General features: G+C 41.6%; 1 protein-coding gene across 3 annotated transcripts; it reads left to right on the top strand.

The window, feature by feature from the left end:
* The first annotated feature begins 203 nt into the window (after positions 1-203).
* Positions 204-15589, top strand: LOC136456174 (myosin-17-like). 3 transcript variants are annotated; one of them, XM_066455958.1, is made up of 39 exons: positions 204-596; positions 2819-2947; positions 3180-3323; positions 3412-3557; positions 3665-3821; positions 3930-3988; positions 4082-4241; positions 4353-4502; positions 4584-4720; positions 4811-4957; positions 5049-5150; positions 5240-5297; positions 5387-5488; positions 5824-5858; positions 5995-6121; positions 6208-6378; positions 8087-8218; positions 8291-8400; positions 8520-8580; positions 8733-8910; positions 9060-9265; positions 9384-9503; positions 9593-9691; positions 9784-10005; positions 10320-10459; positions 12295-12409; positions 12505-12558; positions 12656-12736; positions 12867-13037; positions 13297-13449; positions 13541-13747; positions 13833-13973; positions 14068-14138; positions 14214-14313; positions 14390-14446; positions 14533-14589; positions 14681-14761; positions 14873-14955; positions 15043-15589. In XM_066455958.1, the coding sequence occupies exons 1-39, from the start codon at positions 594-596 to the stop codon at positions 15164-15166; spliced, it is 4590 nt and encodes a 1529-aa protein (XP_066312055.1). In that variant the 5' UTR covers positions 204-593; the 3' UTR covers positions 15167-15589. The 3 variants fall into 3 exon arrangements, 2 of the variants coding, with proteins under 2 accessions (XP_066312055.1, XP_066312054.1); XM_066455957.1 differs by having other exon boundaries at positions 14068-14313; XR_010759371.1 differs by lacking the exons at positions 14068-14138; positions 14681-14761; positions 14873-14955; positions 15043-15589.
* Positions 15590-17403: the final 1814 nt, after the last annotated feature.

Genomic DNA, 17403 nt, shown 5'->3' with positions numbered 1-17403 from the left:
GGAGAAGAAGAGAGGAAGAGGAAGAGAAGAAAAGGAAAAAAAAATCAAACGTTGGATTGCTCTAAATCACTCTAACGTTGAATATCATTTCTCAAATTGCTAGAACGTTGAATATCATTTCTCAAAATGTTCTAGCAATTGAAAATCAGCAGAACTATAGGTCCTTCAGGCAAAAGTGCAGCTATTTAAATGCCTTTTCCCGTCTGGAAACTGCGCGTTTCAGGACCAGAGCAGAATTCCTAGATTCTTTCAAACCGCAAGAAAACTAAGCAGCACGTAATTACCATTTCTGCCCTCCGTCCTCTCTCCAACTCCGTCGTCGCGACCGGCCGCGCCGTCATCGCCGGCGGCAACCAGCACGTGCGGTGAACCAGTCGCGAAGCAACCGCGCGGAAGAGAAGCGTAAAAAAATAGGACTGGTGGAAGTCGAGTCGAGAAGCAACACCAAGCAGCAGCTTGGGGGGTTGGTGGGGCAACCGAGCAGAGATAGTCCAATTCGCCGCCTCGCCGGCTACTGACCTCGCCGGCGGCGGGGTCCCCTCTGTTGGAGTCGACGGATCCGTTGTCCCCTTCGATCCGAATCTGATCCGCCCATGGTACTGTTCCGGATCCTTTAGCCCTTTGCTTTCCCAACTACTGCTACTAGCTTGTGTGCTGGGCGTGCTTCGCTTCGCCTGGCTGCTGATCGAATCATTGTTTCGCTGGGATTCGCGACTCTGTATTGGTTCAGAATTCAGATGGCTTAATTGATATGCGAGTTGCTGCTTGCGCATTTGGAAGCCTTAGTCAATGATAAAATTTTCAACCCTAGCCGTATAAGATTTCTTGCACAGCATGCTTAAAATTTTCAACCCTAGCCGTATAAGATTTCTTGCACAGCATGCTCTGCTCTCGGTACAGTACTTACAGCTGTTAGAAGGAGCTTCGCTGCTATTTTTGGAGTTTGTTAACTTCCTGTGTGTGCCGATTTAAGAGGAAGCCCCCATCCCCACACACCCCCTTTTTTTTGTCTCATTTGGAACTTGAATAGACAGTGTGATTAGATTTCTTGTACAGTGTGGTGTGTTTATGCAGCAGTACTGGTATTCTTACTTCACTTAATAGATGAAAGCGTCATGTTGTAGAAAGCCTAGCTTTTGTTTGCAACGAAGTTTATTTAGCAGTAATGTCATGAATGCAGAATAACATATATATTAAGAAGATTATATTCAGGCTTCCCCTCTGATTTGTGACCTAGTGCGAAAGAAACCTTAGTTTGAGTTTGGATGAGCTTCTTCAAGTTTGCTAGCAGTGATGTTAGGGCTGGAAATAGAACTACATTTCATAGGTCAGTATGCTCATTTCTTGTTGGTTGTGTATGAAAGACGTTTTATATCAAGTAGACGACCAAGGATGTTCCTTACTAAAGATCTAACTAAAGTTGTTGTAGAAAACATTGATGCTTTGATGAGCCAGTAGTAAGGACTAAAATAATTATTGATGGTTTCATGGATGAACTTGCTATAAATTTTATGCCATGATATTTTAAAATTTTAATACCAGGAATCTTGTTCTTGTGGTTTAAAGTTGCATATTTGAATAGCTCAAATTGCATTTTTCCTATTCCTTTAGAGGTTTGGAATCTTACTGATCTCTCAAGTTTATTGATTGATACTTAATGCATAGTTGCCTCAAGAATATATCATTTACATTTAGTATGGTTCGTATTTGTATTACCTACCTGCTATCCATGTACTTATCAATATCGAAGTGCTTAGCAATCTGCATACCGTCTGTAGAGTAAACCGTTTCTTTGGGGCCCTTATAAGTCATAAGAGACCCTTGTAACTGTACTGAAAATTGCAATGCTTTGGATATACCTGGCAGTGCACCTAATCACTGTGCTAGTTGTAACATATCGCTACTGTACTTCAGAATTTGGTTAAGTGCTGAGATACATAATTGATGCATAAATTGGAAGTGCAAATTTCCATTCTTACTTTCGTGCATGGCTGGGTAACATATTGCATACGTAGGGTTTAAATCAACCATCACAGAGGGCGTACCCAGTGCAGAGAGCTCCCGCTCTGTTCGGGGTCTGGGGAAGGGTGTCAGTGGCAAGCCTTACCCTCGCCTGTGCAATGCGAGGAGACCGTGACTCGAACCCGGGACCTTCCGGTCACAGGCGGTAAGACTACCGCTTGCACCAGGCCCGCCCTTCAAATCAACCATCACAGAGGAACTACAGAATTTATTTCTTATATATCACTACAAAAGATAACATCCAGCCTCCTCATCTATTTGGGGATAAAGAAATCAAATATTTTTTCCATGAAATTTTGTTGCGTCCCAAAGTTTATTGTGTTAGGCCTAGGACATGTTTTGTTGGTAGTAAGTCTGCTCTGGCTGTTTGCCAGATTCCTTGGGAGTTGTTGTGTGCTATTTCTTTGCTTACCTTGTTGTAACTTCATTCCGCTGGAAGTTCGATTCTCCATCTTCTTCATCTCTTTTCCTCCGAGGCTCCGAATGATGCTCTGAAACAAATTGGTTTCACTTTTTATCGAAAATCTCATCCTCTGTACCTTGGAGGCCTGGTAAACATATTCACCAGGTTCAAAGCCTGACTCATTGTGTCGTTAGAATACTGTTTCTTAAATAATTGCAAACACAGTATCACACACTCAATAAGTCACATCTATAATAATTCAACAAAATGTGTTGAGTTCATGAACATAGTGATATGAGAAGCAAGGGAGGGAGAGGTAGACAATGCTTTAAACATAATCTTAGCTCTGTTTTCCTTGACATTTCATTGATTATTGCACTATTTCTCTCACAGGGAACTCCAGTTAATATCATCGTTGGTTCTCATGTTTGGGTGGAAGACCCAAATCTAGCTTGGATAGATGGGGAGGTTGTTAGCATAAAAAACAATGAAGTACATGTGCAGACATCGAGTGGGAAAAAGGTACCGTTTGCTGTTTCTTCTTATGTGTTCTGCATAAGGTCTCCATCTTGCTATTAATATGAATTCAAATTATGTTGGTGTTTTTCTGCTTAGTATTGCCTTAGGAATATTGGTGTTATTCTAGAAAGGAGGTTCTACAGTTCTGTTCCAGTATTTTATATCAACTGGAGTCAGGATATAGGCTGTATCTTTTTGACAGAAAATGGATTCTGAAAGTAATGCTTTTGCACAGGTTACCACAGACAGGTCAAAAGTTTTTCCTAAGGATATGGAAGCTCCACCAGGAGGAGTTGATGATATGACAAGGCTTTCATACTTACATGAACCTGGTGTTCTACAGAATCTTGCTACCCGCTATGAACTGAATGAAATATATGTGAGCTCGTTACCCTTTTTGCCTAAAAAATATTACACCAAATAAATTGCATAAGCTGCTCATGATAACAATTCATTTGCACTCTCAGACTTACACAGGCAGCATTTTGATTGCTGTAAATCCATTTCAAAGATTGCCACATCTTTATGATACCCACATGATGGAACAGTACAAGGGTGCAGACTTTGGGGAATTGAGTCCCCATGTCTTTGCTATCGCGGATGTTGCTTACAGGTGCATTCTTGTTGTATAAATACTCTATTTAGATATATGGTAACATGCCATCATGCACTAATTTACATAACTGCATTACTCTGGTGCAACCTGTCAATGTGAACCAGGGCAATGATAAATGAAGGGAAAAGCAACTCTATATTGGTCAGTGGTGAAAGTGGTGCTGGGAAGACTGAGACAACGAAGATGCTTATGAGATATCTAGCGCACTTAGGTGGGCGGTCTGGAGTAGAAGGACGTACAGTGGAACAACAAGTTTTAGAGGCAAGACCATTTAACCTTATTTATTTATCTGCTTGCTATATGCATCATTTAGATGGAAAACATATGTATTGGTTGATTGCCTTATATTTCTACCATACATAATTTCAGTCCAACCCAGTTCTTGAAGCTTTTGGTAATGCTAAAACTGTGCGAAACAACAACTCAAGGTAAGTCTTTGATTGGTTGCTCTCTGTTTCTCCCCTTTGGATACCATCAAATGGTTGTTTGACGTTCCCATTTGTTTTCAATTTCCGGTAAAGTCGCTTTGGCAAGTTTGTTGAGATCCAATTTGACAAGACTGGAAGGATCTCAGGAGCTGCTATTAGAACTTACTTGCTGGAAAGATCACGCGTGTGCCAAATTAATTCCCCAGAAAGAAATTACCATTGCTTTTATTTCCTTTGTGCTGCACCACCAGAGGTACATTTTCAAACTGAATCACTTGTGCTATGCGGTTCTTGATATTTCGGCATGTAACTCAACATGGTTGAAAAAGGTGTATACCTTACTATGGATCTTTCTAATCTGCAGGAAACTCAGAGGTATAAGCTGTCTGATCCTAGATCGTTCCATTACCTCAACCAGTCGAGCTGTATTGAGGTGGATGGAATCAATGACGCTGAAGAGTATTTAGCAACAAGAAGAGCTATGGACATAGTTGGAATCAATGAGGAAGAGCAGGTGTCTGTCTTGTTATTCTGAAGCTACTAGAGTGTTAGTTTCAGGATTAATGTCAACCATCATAATTCGTTTATCTTACAGGAAGCTATATTCAGGGTTGTAGCTGCTGTACTTCATCTTGGAAATATAAATTTTGCCAAGGGAACAGAAATTGATTCTTCTGTAATCAAGGATGATAAGTCCAGGTTCCACCTTAATACCGCAGCAGAACTTTTGAAGTGAGTGCATGTTTCTCCTTGATAGAATGCTTGATTTTCTTATCTGTTCAGCGTGATCACAAAAATGCTAAGCACTAAAATTTCGTGCAGATGTGATTGCCAGAATTTGGAAAAGGCACTGATAACACGAGTTATAGTCACGCCTGAAGAAGTTATCACTAGAACACTTGATCCTGCTTCTGCAGTTGCTAGCAGAGATGCATTAGCCAAAATAATATACTCCCGATTGTTCGATTGGTAATGACCCTTCCTCACCTGTCTAGAAAATCACAGTTAGATTTCAGTGTTCATAGCCTGACATCTGTTATTACTGTGATCTTGTGCACAGGATTGTGGAAAAAATTAATGTCTCAATTGGACAGGACCCAAACTCAAAACAATTAATTGGAGTTCTTGATATCTATGGTTTTGAGAGCTTCAAAGTTAACAGGTTAGTGTTTTGTAACTCTTCTGTTCTAGATAAAACATCCGCATAATAGAATGAACTAAACAGAGCTGTTGAATTGAATTATTGAACAGTTTTGAACAGCTATGTATCAATTATACAAATGAAAAGCTGCAACAACATTTTAACCAGGTATGTCATGACTTTGCTCTCGATGAGACGATATCACTTTATTCTTGAGATTCCCGACCTAAAGTAAATATGTGGCATTTGTCATGCAGCATGTGTTCAAAATGGAACAAGAAGAGTATACCAGAGAAGAGATAAACTGGAGTTACATCGAGTTTGTTGATAATCAAGATGTGCTAGACTTGATAGAGAAGGTACACACTACATACTATGACATGGCACACTAAATGCAAGGTTGTCGGTTTGCAAAAAAAAAAAAAAGCAAGATTGTCATAACATATCACCTTTTGAAAGAGTATAGATACTAAAAAATGCAAGACTTGGGGTCTACAGCTAAAAATTCACTTTTTTGATGCTTTTATATTTCTAGGATGAGCTAGGGTTGGGTGAAACAAAATTTTAAGTATTAGGATGAGCTAGGCTTTGTTGTTGTTGTATTTGGTAATGGAATTTCTGAGAGAAACAGTGTTATTTCAAATTGTCTTAGAACTATGTATGGCACTAGTAACATTTAGTCCCATGTTTTCAGAAAGGTGGATTGATTGCACTTCTGGATGAAGCATGGTATGTTTTGAGAATTCCCACTTGCAATTGACACAGTTCTTCAATTACTATGGCAACTAGTTGTTAGTTATTTCAATTCACTGTTATCTGACTGCTTGTAATTTGATGACTTCTTTCCCTAAAAACTTCTGTTCAGTATGTTTCCTAGATCAACGCATGAGACGTTTGCACAGAAGCTATATACAACATTTAAGAATAACAAGCGGTTTGCCAAGCCAAAGCTTTCACGCACTGATTTTATAGTAGTCCATTATGCTGGCGATGTAAGTCTTCTTCATAAAAGGATATGCATATTCTTGGTGAAAAATTGTGAGTATCCTACCAAGATATTTTTTGGCACCATCCACAGGTGACATACCAGGCTGATTATTTCTTAGACAAGAACAAAGATTATGTAGTGGCTGAACATCAGGATCTGCTGAATGCTTCTTCATGCCCATTCGTAGCTGGTTTATTCCCTCCTCTCCCACAGGAGACAGCAAAGTCTTCAAAATTTTCATCCATTGGATCACGTTTTAAGGTGTGAAATTCTGTTGTATTTTTTTAATCCTATTACACAGTATGCTTATTCATAACATTGCACTTTACGTTTTCACCATATCCATAATAGGTTTCATTAGTAGCTATCATTTCCTCCTTATCTGTATTCTTTGAAGCATCAGTTGTGAAAAAAATATATTCCCCATTGCATATTTTTGTCCTTAAAAGAACATTTGATGCCAATGTTCAAACATGCTATCCATGTTGTTCTGTCACTTCAATCCATGCCTGGAACCTGATTCCACATATTAGGCTTTGATCTTTGTCAGTGTCATATTTCCCTATTCAACGTTCCCCAATACATAAACAGTTGAGGGCTTGAGGTAGCTTTTGACATTCTTAGCATGTCACCTGATGGCATTTTATTGCAGACAATTCAATATGCTAATGTCAGCTTGTACCAAATCCCAGGCATGCTTTTATTTGGGGGCCTCCTTCATCTAGACCGAAATTAAATGCAAGTTCCTCTCTTCGTTGTGGTTTCAGCCTGCTTTTGATGGTGTTTATCCACAATGTAGTAGTGTACAATAGCACATCGCGCCTGGTCAGCTTGTTAAACTACTTCGGCTGGATGCTGATCCCATATTTTTTTCAAGACTGAAAATGCACAAAAGATCATATACTGGTCTAGGATATATAGGCCGGATGGCCCTCCTGCATTGCTGCCTTAGCTGAAAGTTTAGCTTGAAGGGAATCTGGGCATGGATTGAGAATTTATAATGTAGATTGGAATTAGAGAATAGGCTTATTCTTCTTTGCTTCATTCTGAAGTTACATCACCATCCCTATCAAAATCTGCTTATTGTTCCTTAGTCACACTATTTTTTTTTCCAAACATGACTATGTTTACTGACTAATAAACTCTGCACCAACTTTGTCTTTAGATCATCAACTCTATTTTTCTTCTATAATCTTGTCTGATGCTGTTGAATGTGGTTCCGCAATGTGTGCCATTGTATTTGCATGAGGTGGTCTATATGAAAAGAATGTTTGAAATGCATGCAGTTTTACCTTGTGACATCATGCCTGATATGTGGATAAAAGATATAAGTTGATAAAGCCTTTTTAAACTGCACCATGGTCCAACTTAAGGGCGTCCCCAACAGCTAGCTATTTGGCTAGCTATTCTGACGTGGACATGGAAAAGGTAGGAGAGAGAGTAGTCACTAACGACGAACAAATAGCTGATCTATTTCACGTAGTCCAAGAATTTGAGAGAGGAACATGTGGGTCCAATAGTACATAGAAAAATAAGAATGTATAAAATAGTCTTTGCTTTTCTCTCACCTCCACGTAAGCTAGCTATGTAGCTAGCACCATTGCGGACGCCCTAAGGTGTGTCTGTATGCTTCCTTTAGTATGCGTACATCTGTGTCACTACAATGATGTTTTTGGAAAGTTGTGCTTCCTCCCAGATGGTGTATACAGTGTATGTACATGGTTTCTCTCTGTGCTACTAGTGACATAGTAGTGTGGAGATAAAATTTAGCATGCCATCATGACTATAATGAGTGCTTTACCCTTTTTTGAATTTTTGTTGGTTTTACCTTTGGTAAGCATGTAACCAATACGAATATTTTTTTTTTATGTTCTGGTACATCAAAATAGGAAAGCAAGCTTGTTCATTCTCCTTAATGTTTTTTCTACCTATTTATTGTTGATAACTGACATTCTTCTACAATTTTCAGCTGCAACTTCAATCTCTCATGGAAACTTTGAGCTCTACCGAACCCCACTATATTAGATGTGTGAAGCCAAATAATCTCCTTAAGCCAGCCATTTTTGAGAATACAAATGTTATACAGCAACTAAGATGTGGAGTAAGATTCTTAAACTCTATCAGCATAATTGTTGTTGTTAGTGTCAGTTGAACTAACTAAGATGTACCACAGGGTGTCCTTGAAGCTATCAGGATCAGCTGTGCTGGATACCCCACAAGAAAAACATTTTATGAATTTGTCAATCGTTTCGGTGTCCTTGCTCCTGAAGTTTTAGAAGGGAGGTAGGAAATCCACAAAGAATGCAAATGGACTTTTCTGCCCATTTTCCGCATTTATTTTTGGCATTTCAATCTATTCATTTGCATTTTGTTTTTTTTTTCCTTTGTATTGTTGTGCCTAGCAATGATGATAAGATTGCGTGCCAAAAGATTTTGGAAAAAGTGGGTCTGGAGAATTACCAGGTAACGCATGGAACTGCTACTGTGATCCCATAGCTGCTGATTTTTTCATGTTGTTCTTTCATATAGCATTGGAACCTAATACAAGACATCCAATCACAACATAGTATTTCAGTGATCTGAACTATAATTTTTCTTACCTGATTTTTTTGCAGATTGGAAAAACAAAGGTGTTTCTGAGAGCTGGACAGATGGCTGATTTGGATGCTCGTAGAGCTGAAGTATTAGGAAGAGCAGCAAGAATCATACAGAGGCAAATATGTACATATATTGCAAGGAAACAGTTTGCTGAGCTTAAAAGATCAGCAATGCAGCTACAATCTTTTGTCAGAGGTACTGTTTCCTCTCTATATGTTGAAGTGTTAGGCAGAAGTATTGCTGATGTTGATTTTCTCTTCTCAAGTATATACACTGTTGAATGCATTTGGCTTTGGAGGCATTCTTCTGACTTCACACGTATCATTTTTCCTCTTGAAATCCAGGAACCTTGGCCCGTAAGTTGTATGAGTGCATGAGGAAGGAAGCAGCAGCAGTGAAAATACAAAAGAATATGCGACGCCACAAAGCACGAGAATCTTATTTACAACTGCAATCAGCTGCAATCACACTGCAGACAGGCTTAAGGGCAATGTCTGCTTGCAAAGAATTCAGGTTCAGAAAGGAAACGAATGCAGCTGTCCACATCCAAGTATGATCTTTTCAATTAAGCTGCTATTCAAATTTCAGAATTTTTGCAGTACTGTTTCCTTTTGCAATATTTCTTTTCGTTTAATGATTATTTGATCGACATGCTATTTTGAACACAGGCTCAATGGCGCCGCCACAGAGACTACTCACATTACAAGAATCTACAAGGAGCAGCTCTTACTTACCAGTGTGCCTGGAGGCAAAGGCTTGCGAGAAGAGAGCTCAGGAAGCTCAAGATGGTATGTTGTTAACTCTTACCTTATGCGGTTCTTCAGTTTTCCATACTATGGTACAGACTTCAACACTTTATTTGATGAACCATCTGCAGGCCGCAAGAGAAACAGGGGCCCTTAAAGAGGCCAAGGATAAACTTGAGAAGCGTGTTGAAGAACTAACCTGGCGCTTAGGATTGGAGAAGCGATTAAGGGTAGTGTACCTGCATCCTTTATTTCTCTTCTTATCTTGACACTGGTTTAAATTTGGTGATTGTGGGCCTATGCTTATGTTCTTAATTTGCAGACTGATCTTGAGGAAGCAAAAGCCCAGGAAATTGCTAAGCTGCAAGAGACATTGCATGATATGCTGCTTCAAGTTGAAGAATCAAAGGCCATGGTGGTTAAGGAGAGGGAAGCTGCTAGAAAGGCAATTGAAGAAGCACCTCCAGTAATCAAAGAGACTCCTGTGCTAGTCGAAGACACGGAAAAGATTAACTCACTGACGGCCGAAGTTGAACAACTAAGGGTATGGTGGCAGCTGATCTTTCTTTGTGACATTTTTCATTGATAACTTACAGTAACCTCTACATTCTTTTGGATCACTTGCTGCTTATCATATGAATAAAACACTCTTAATCATCTCTGTTTCATAGTTTGTGAAATATCTAGAATAAGATAACGATCATATGAATGAAATGTCAATCATCTCTGTTTCACAATTTGTGAAATGTTCAGAATAAGATAATGATTGAACTAAAGGATGCTTTGTGCTTGGAATTTGAAAACATATGCTTGTTTCACGATCTAGTTGAAGTTATACCTTTTTTATTATTATTGCAGGCTTTGCTGCTAACTGAAAGGCAAGCAACAGAAGCTGCTAAAAGAGAACATGCTGAATCTGAACGGAGAAATGAAGAACTAATTAAGAAGTTTGAGAGTGCAGAGAAAAAGATTGAGCAACTTCAGGATACTGTCCAGAGGTATAACATAAATAAAGCTTTAGAATGTACTCTCTCATTCCATATTATAAGATGTTTTGGCTTTTCTAGATACATAGCTTTTGCTATGTACCTAGATATACACTATGTAGTCTAGATGCATAGTGTTATGTGGCTGCTAGGATTGAGAGGAGAGAGTCGAGGGGAGCGACGGCGGCTGGCACGCTACAGTTCCGATTAGTCTAGATGCATACTGTTCACAGCGGCGGCGGCTAGGGCTGCAAGGGCGCTGGGGGAGGCCGGCCGCGGGGCTTCGCCCACGGCCGGCAAGAGAGAAGGGATTTTCTTCTAATCTCTTGCTTGATTCTAAATTGATACATCTCCTCTCATTATATAGAGAGGTCTGACTTGGCTCCTAAGCAAGCGACTAATTAACCCTAATGGGCTAAGGCCCAATAGGCCCTTGACTCCTCTAACACTACACCCCACCTGGACATGCAGCTCGTCCTCGAGCTGCAATCTAACGATGCCTCCACTAGACACAAACCTAACACCTAAAAATAAGCCTTTTACATCTCGGCTTATTTTATTGACCTGAAGAAGACTACGACTCTTTATTTTTGACTCCGGAAGATACGGCGGGCACCCTCCGCTTGCTGGACCAGCACGTGTGTATCCACCTGGATCCCATGGAGACCATCGGAACGAGAGGGGTGCACGGGTATGGCCACCTAGAATTAGTGGCAACAGCAACCAGCGGAGACGTGCTCGTGGCGGACGGTGGCGGAATGCGATGGCGCTAGGCAGTGCGTTCCCGCCGGTGACAAGGAGGAAAGCTGCTCCCATATCGCCGGTGCCGCAGAGTTGGAGTTCGCCGCCCACAGAAAAAACACCATCCTTGCGCCTGAAGACAATAGCAGGTTGGCGCGGTTGCTGGAGGCCGTCCGACCAGGCGAGGTCAATCGACCATGCTAGGTCGCGCTCCCCTATGCTGAGGTCGACCGCCGCCAAGGTCGCCTCGTGCATAGGTGAACGCATCTTCTGAAGCCGCCGGCGCGCTAGGAGGCCACGCGCCGCAGCCTGCAGCCGCACCGCCGCAAACACCTGGCAGGCACTTGCCCGCGCAATCGCCTTCCTCTCCGTGAGCTGCAAGGCTGCTGCTGTAGGGACGACTGGCCGCAAACCGGCGATCCAAGCCGGAAGCGGTGGCGGCGACGGCGACGGCAGCAGCTGCTGCTGGGACGTCGGCGGCAGGTTTGGCTGCTGCCCCAGCAGGAACCCATGAATCCCGGCCACCATCTTGCCGAGGTCAAGGACAGCCGTCGTCAACTGCTCGTTCGTCATGACGCCCACGGCGGAGGACGACGGGTGGACATGATCGAACCAGAGATCTCTGATACCAGATTGTTATGTGGCTGCTAGGATTGAGAGGAGAGAGTCGAGGGGAGCGATGGCGGCTGGTACGCTACAGTACCCGCGGAGCTACAGTACCGCTGGTACTGTTCACAGCGGCGGCGGCTAGGGCTGCAAGGGCGCTGTGGGAGGCCGGCCGCGGGGCTTCGCCCACGGCCGGCAAGAGAGAAGGGATTTCCTTCTAATCTCTTGCTTGATTCTAGATTGATACATCTCCTCTCATTATATAGAGAGGTCTGACTTGGCCCCTAAGCAAGCGAATAATTAACCCTAATGGGCTAAGGCCCAATAGGCCCTTGACTCCTCTAACACATAGTAAAAGCAATGTAGCTAGAAAAGCCAAAACATCTTATAATTTGGAATAGTGGGTGTATTTAATTAGTCTCACCTATCTAATATGATTTGTCACACTGTTTTTGTTAAGAATAAATACCATATATATTATTGCGTTGAAACAAACACAGGCTGGAGGAGAAAGCAACCAACATGGAATCTGAGAACAAAGTGCTCCGTCAACAGGCTGTTGCAATTTCTCCTACAGCAAAGTCATTAGCTGCATATCCTAAGTCTCCTTTCCAGGTATGCCAGGTTCCTTCATACTACAGGCATTCTGTACATTTATACTTACTTTCATTGCAGTGACATAATATTTTAAACTAATGCTACTTTGTTAGCTGAAAACTCTGGAGAACAGGAATGCTCTAAATGGAGAAGTGAAGCCATCACCAGTAAGTGAAAAGAATGGTGTAAAAAATATTTCACATACAATTCTGAAGTAACTGGTATTAAGTGATAGCCTTTTTATGTCCTGAAATATTTACATAGGATGTCACCCCTATCTCACCAAACCCCAAAGAGCTTGAGGCTGAAGAGAAGCCACAAAAATCACTTAATGAGAAGCAGCAGGTTTGCTATTTGTGATTACTCCTTTGTTCGTTCTACCTTGGTTCTCTAAGACCATGCACTTACTTTGGTTTGATCCTGAAGTTATATCAGTTGTGATTTCTCTTCATCATATATGAATTTTGTGCTTCAGGAAAATCAAGACCTGCTGATCAAGTGTGTATCACAAGATCTGGGATTCTCCAGTGGCAAACCTATTGCAGCTTGCCTTATCTACAGGTGTCTTCTACACTGGAGATCATTTGAAGTTGAAAGAACTGGTGTTTTTGACCGTATTATTCAAACAATTGGCTCTGCTATTGAGGTAATGAACTGTGCTTGTTTGTTTGACCTTACTCCCTTTTTCTTGGAGAACTACACTTCACAATTTGATTGCCTAGTATAATCTGACTATTGAACTGGTATATTATGCTTTCGTGATACCACTGGAACCATGCAAACATAGCTATAGTCCATATTAAAATTTTTGAATACCACAGGAACAATGGAGTAAAATTTCATTCTTTATAGTTTTTGTTTTGTGCTGTTGCTATATATTTAAGTTCAAATCTGTCATTCCAAAGTCCCAGGACAACAACGACAAGTTGGCATATTGGCTCTCGAATTCATCCACATTACTGCTGCTGCTGCAACGAACACTGAAAACAACTGGAGCAGCTGGACTCACTCCTCAAAGGCGCAGGTCATCTGCTGCATCTTTTGGGAGGGTGTTTTCGGTAAAACATTTTTCTTCACCCCATTTTTTACTTGGCATTCTAGTTTTCTAGTCAGCAAAAATGCTTATTTCACTTTTTCTGAAATATAAAGGGGATGCGAGCCTCACCACAAAGTGCTGGGCGTGCTTTTCTGGGAAGTCGCTTGATTGGAGGGCTAGGTGACCTTCGTCAAGTTGAAGCCAAGTACCCAGCCCTGCTTTTCAAGCAACAGCTTACAGCTTTCCTTGAGAAGATCTATGGAATGATAAGAGACAATTTGAAGAAGGAGATATCTCCTTTGCTTGGCCTTTGCATCCAGGTATCAATGATTGTCGATATACATATGTTATTTACGTAGTTGACACCATGGTTTATTTTTTTTACTTGATTTTTTAATTTTTCAGGCACCAAGAACATCCCGTGCAAGTCTAATTAAAGGATCACGTTCCCAAGCAAATGCCTTAGCTCAGCAAACTCTGATCGCCCATTGGCAGAGCATTGTGAAAATATTGACAAATTACTTGAATGTTTTAAAAGCAAATTATGTATGTTACCTAAAAATATGCATTAACATGATTCACATCCCTTTTTTTTTAAAAGAAGAATTTGCATTGATATGACTCTCATTGATATTGACAGGTCCCTTCATTCTTAATCAGCAAAGTGTTCACTCAAATCTTTTCATTTATTAATGTTCAGTTGTTTAATAGGTATGATTCATGGTTGCTCTACTGTGCTACATTAAGTTCTCTTTCTGGTTTTAAAAGAAAGTCCTTGTATTGTAGTCTTCTTCTTCGCCGGGAGTGCTGTTCATTTAGCAATGGAGAATATGTGAAAGCTGGATTGGCAGAATTAGAGCAGTGGTGCATCTATGCAACTGAAGAGGTGAAGACTTCTTTTTTTTTTTTTTAAACTTTGGGCAATATTAAATTTATATGCTAATGTTATGTTGCACGTACAGTATGCAGGTTCTTCCTGGGAAGAATTAAAACATATTAGGCAGGCCGTTGGATTCCTTGTATGTATTCTATGCTGATTGGATGTTTTGTTTTATTTGTAACTTTCGATATTGAAAAATAGATATTCTAATAGTTTATATTATAGGTAATTCATCAAAAGCCAAAGAAAACATTGAAAGAAGTTACCAATGATTTGTGCCCTGTAAGTATCTCTGAACTCAGTTAACTTCAGCTACTCATCAACATTTGTAAGTTATGACTTAACAGCTTGTCACATGTTTTGTTAATTCCAGGTCCTTAGCATACAACAGCTATATCGAATCAGTACAATGTACTGGGATGATAAGTATGGTACCCACACTGTTTCATCAGATGTAAGCTTTGTTCTACTTGATTTAGTTGTTACTCACCTCAAATTTCCTATGCTATTGTGTCAAGATATGGTGCTATTTGGTTTCTGATGGAATTTTTTTTTTTGATGTTAGGTCATCTCAAGTATGAGAGTAATGATGACGGAAGATTCTAATAATGCAGTGAGCAGCTCGTTCTTGTTGGATGATGATTCCAGGTTATTATTTTCCTTACTCCTACTCAGATATATTGTTGACTACGGTTACTTGAAGCCCGTTGCCTGACAGTGTACTCCTAATCACAGTATTCCATTTTCGGTGGATGACATCTCGAAGTCGATGACAGAAATCGAGGTAACAGATGTCGACATGCCACCTTTGATCCGGGAGAATTCTGGCTTTACCTTCCTACACCAAAGAAAGGACTGAGGGTGGTCCTTCTAGCTGCAAGTCTCTTTCTACATTCTTTTCTCCGCTCAACCTGTGCATAACTCATGTACATACGCTCATGCCTTTTGCTCTCTGGTCAGGGTAATTGTTAGTTGTATTTTGTCTTTGGTTTGATTGATTGGTTCTTTCCTCAATCCTCTCCCAAATTTTTTGGGCGAAGGGTCCGCAATCTATGTTATATTTGTAGTGAAGGGGCTCGGATGCCCCTGGTCAGGTCCCCGAGCTGCTTTTGGAAAAGCTCGTCGTCATTAAGCAGTTAAAGCGTGTGGAAAAGGTTTTCCACATCTACTAGTTGTCCATTGTGTCGCCTTTTTCATATGGATCATCACCATATTGTAAATTGCAAAGAAGATTATAGTTGGAAAAAAAAGAGATTATAGTGGTAGCAGTGTTTGGATCTCATGAATATTCTGCTGTTCATCTTGGTCACGGGAAGATATTTTCCCCGATAAAGTTTTTTTTAAAGAAAAAATCAAAGATTATTACATCGAGATGGTAGGATAATCTTGGAAGCAATTCCAAACTACGTGTATCAGGATGTATAATGGCGACAAAGGTTTTTCAAGAGTGTAATAGGCTAACGACGGTTAATCGAAGACTAGTTCGCAATCCATATGTCTAGGACAAAAATGCCATGACCAATCAAACAGGACCTTAATAGAGAAGATATTAGGAATGTTAGTACTCACTACTTGTCTTCCCAGCTAGCTAGACTACTTTTCCATTCTTACCGTGGAATTCTTCTATGTATGTTCTTATTCCCACTTTAACTAGTAGATATGTCTTAGTTAGTTATTAATATTTTTAAACTATTATTTCTCTAAAGATAAATACTACTATGAATGGGCTTCTATAGAATACTTTTTAATAAAACACTGTAACGATATTATTATCGCCCTGTTTTTCAACATGCCGTACTTTTTAGTGATGGAACATTGTTTTTCTCTCGCATATCATTAGCAGCAGTCAAATTACAGGGCGTGTATGTGTTTGCTGAATTATTATTCACTCGCGCGAGAGAGAAACGGGCGAAGCGCATCCCAAGCACCGGCCCGTTGTCACCCGTAGGCGTCCTTGAGTCGCGGTGATGAGGAGTAAAATCGAGCACACAAAGGCCCTTCTTGAGCAGCGGTAAAAATCAGGCAAATACAGTACCCGCTAGTAGAAACTACAGCGACACGTGAACAAAGAACAACTGTGATTAAAAACTACGTTTTGAAATGTGTTAATACTTGCCATGGCCGTCCGTCCGTCGGGACCCGAGAAAAAAAAATCAAATCTCTCCACGGAAGCTTGTCTCCCTCACTCCGCGCACGTCCGTCGCGGCTTCGTGGCGCCGTGCGAGCATCCAACCATCCTAATCCGCCGCGCCACCGCTCACTCCGGCGTGCCACCGCCGCCATGCCCAACGGCGCCACCATCCCCGTGGCACCTTTGTCCCCCGCGGAGAGGAGGAATCCTCCACGCGAGGTACGCTACCAGCCGCCCTACAGACTGTAGCTGCCACCGGACCTAGTCGCCGACACCTCGCCCTCCGCCTCCAAGCTCCATGTGCTCGGCTCGACGTCATCATCGTTGTCGGTGTCCAAGTACTCCTCCGCGTTCGGAGGTGGCGAGACGAACTCCAGCTGGGGCAGTCGAGTTGATGCCGATGCTGGAGTCGTCGTAGGAGTCGGTGCAGCGGGCGACATCACCGGTGTGCCCACCATGGAAGCGACGAGGCTCGCTGATGAGCCTGGTGTCACCGGTGGCTCTGGTGCGCCTGCAGTGGTGTATGGCTGGCACAGCTACTTGCAGAGCTGAAGAGCAAGCAGCGCACAGCCTTCCTGCTGAAGATGGATAGCCAATCGGCTATAGTTCTCAGTAAGAATCCCATTTTCCATGACCGAAGCAAGCATATAGATGTGAGATTTCACTTCATTCGGGAATGTGTCGGAGATGTGAAGATGGACATTGAGCACGTCCGCACTGAGGAGCAGATCGCCGACATTCTGACGAAGCCGCTGCGTGTAAAGCTGGGCGTCGTCAAGATCGGCAAGGAACTTCAGGCTTAGGGGGTGAAATGTAAGCATGGCATGTAATCCTGAGTTCTTGCTTATTCCCTTTTGATACAGATAGCGTTGAGCCTGGCATGGAAATTCTCCTCCCGAGCGCGTCCTTGTATGGCATACGTACGTGTACATGCACGTATGGTATGGTGGACGGCAAGAGTAGCT

Source organism: Miscanthus floridulus, chromosome 6 (genome assembly GCF_019320115.1).
Source record: "Miscanthus floridulus cultivar M001 chromosome 6, ASM1932011v1, whole genome shotgun sequence".
Taxonomy (NCBI): Eukaryota; Viridiplantae; Streptophyta; class Magnoliopsida; order Poales; family Poaceae; genus Miscanthus; species Miscanthus floridulus.
The sequence above is the reverse complement of the archived record's forward strand: the minus strand, read 5'-3'. Positions and strand labels throughout refer to the sequence as shown.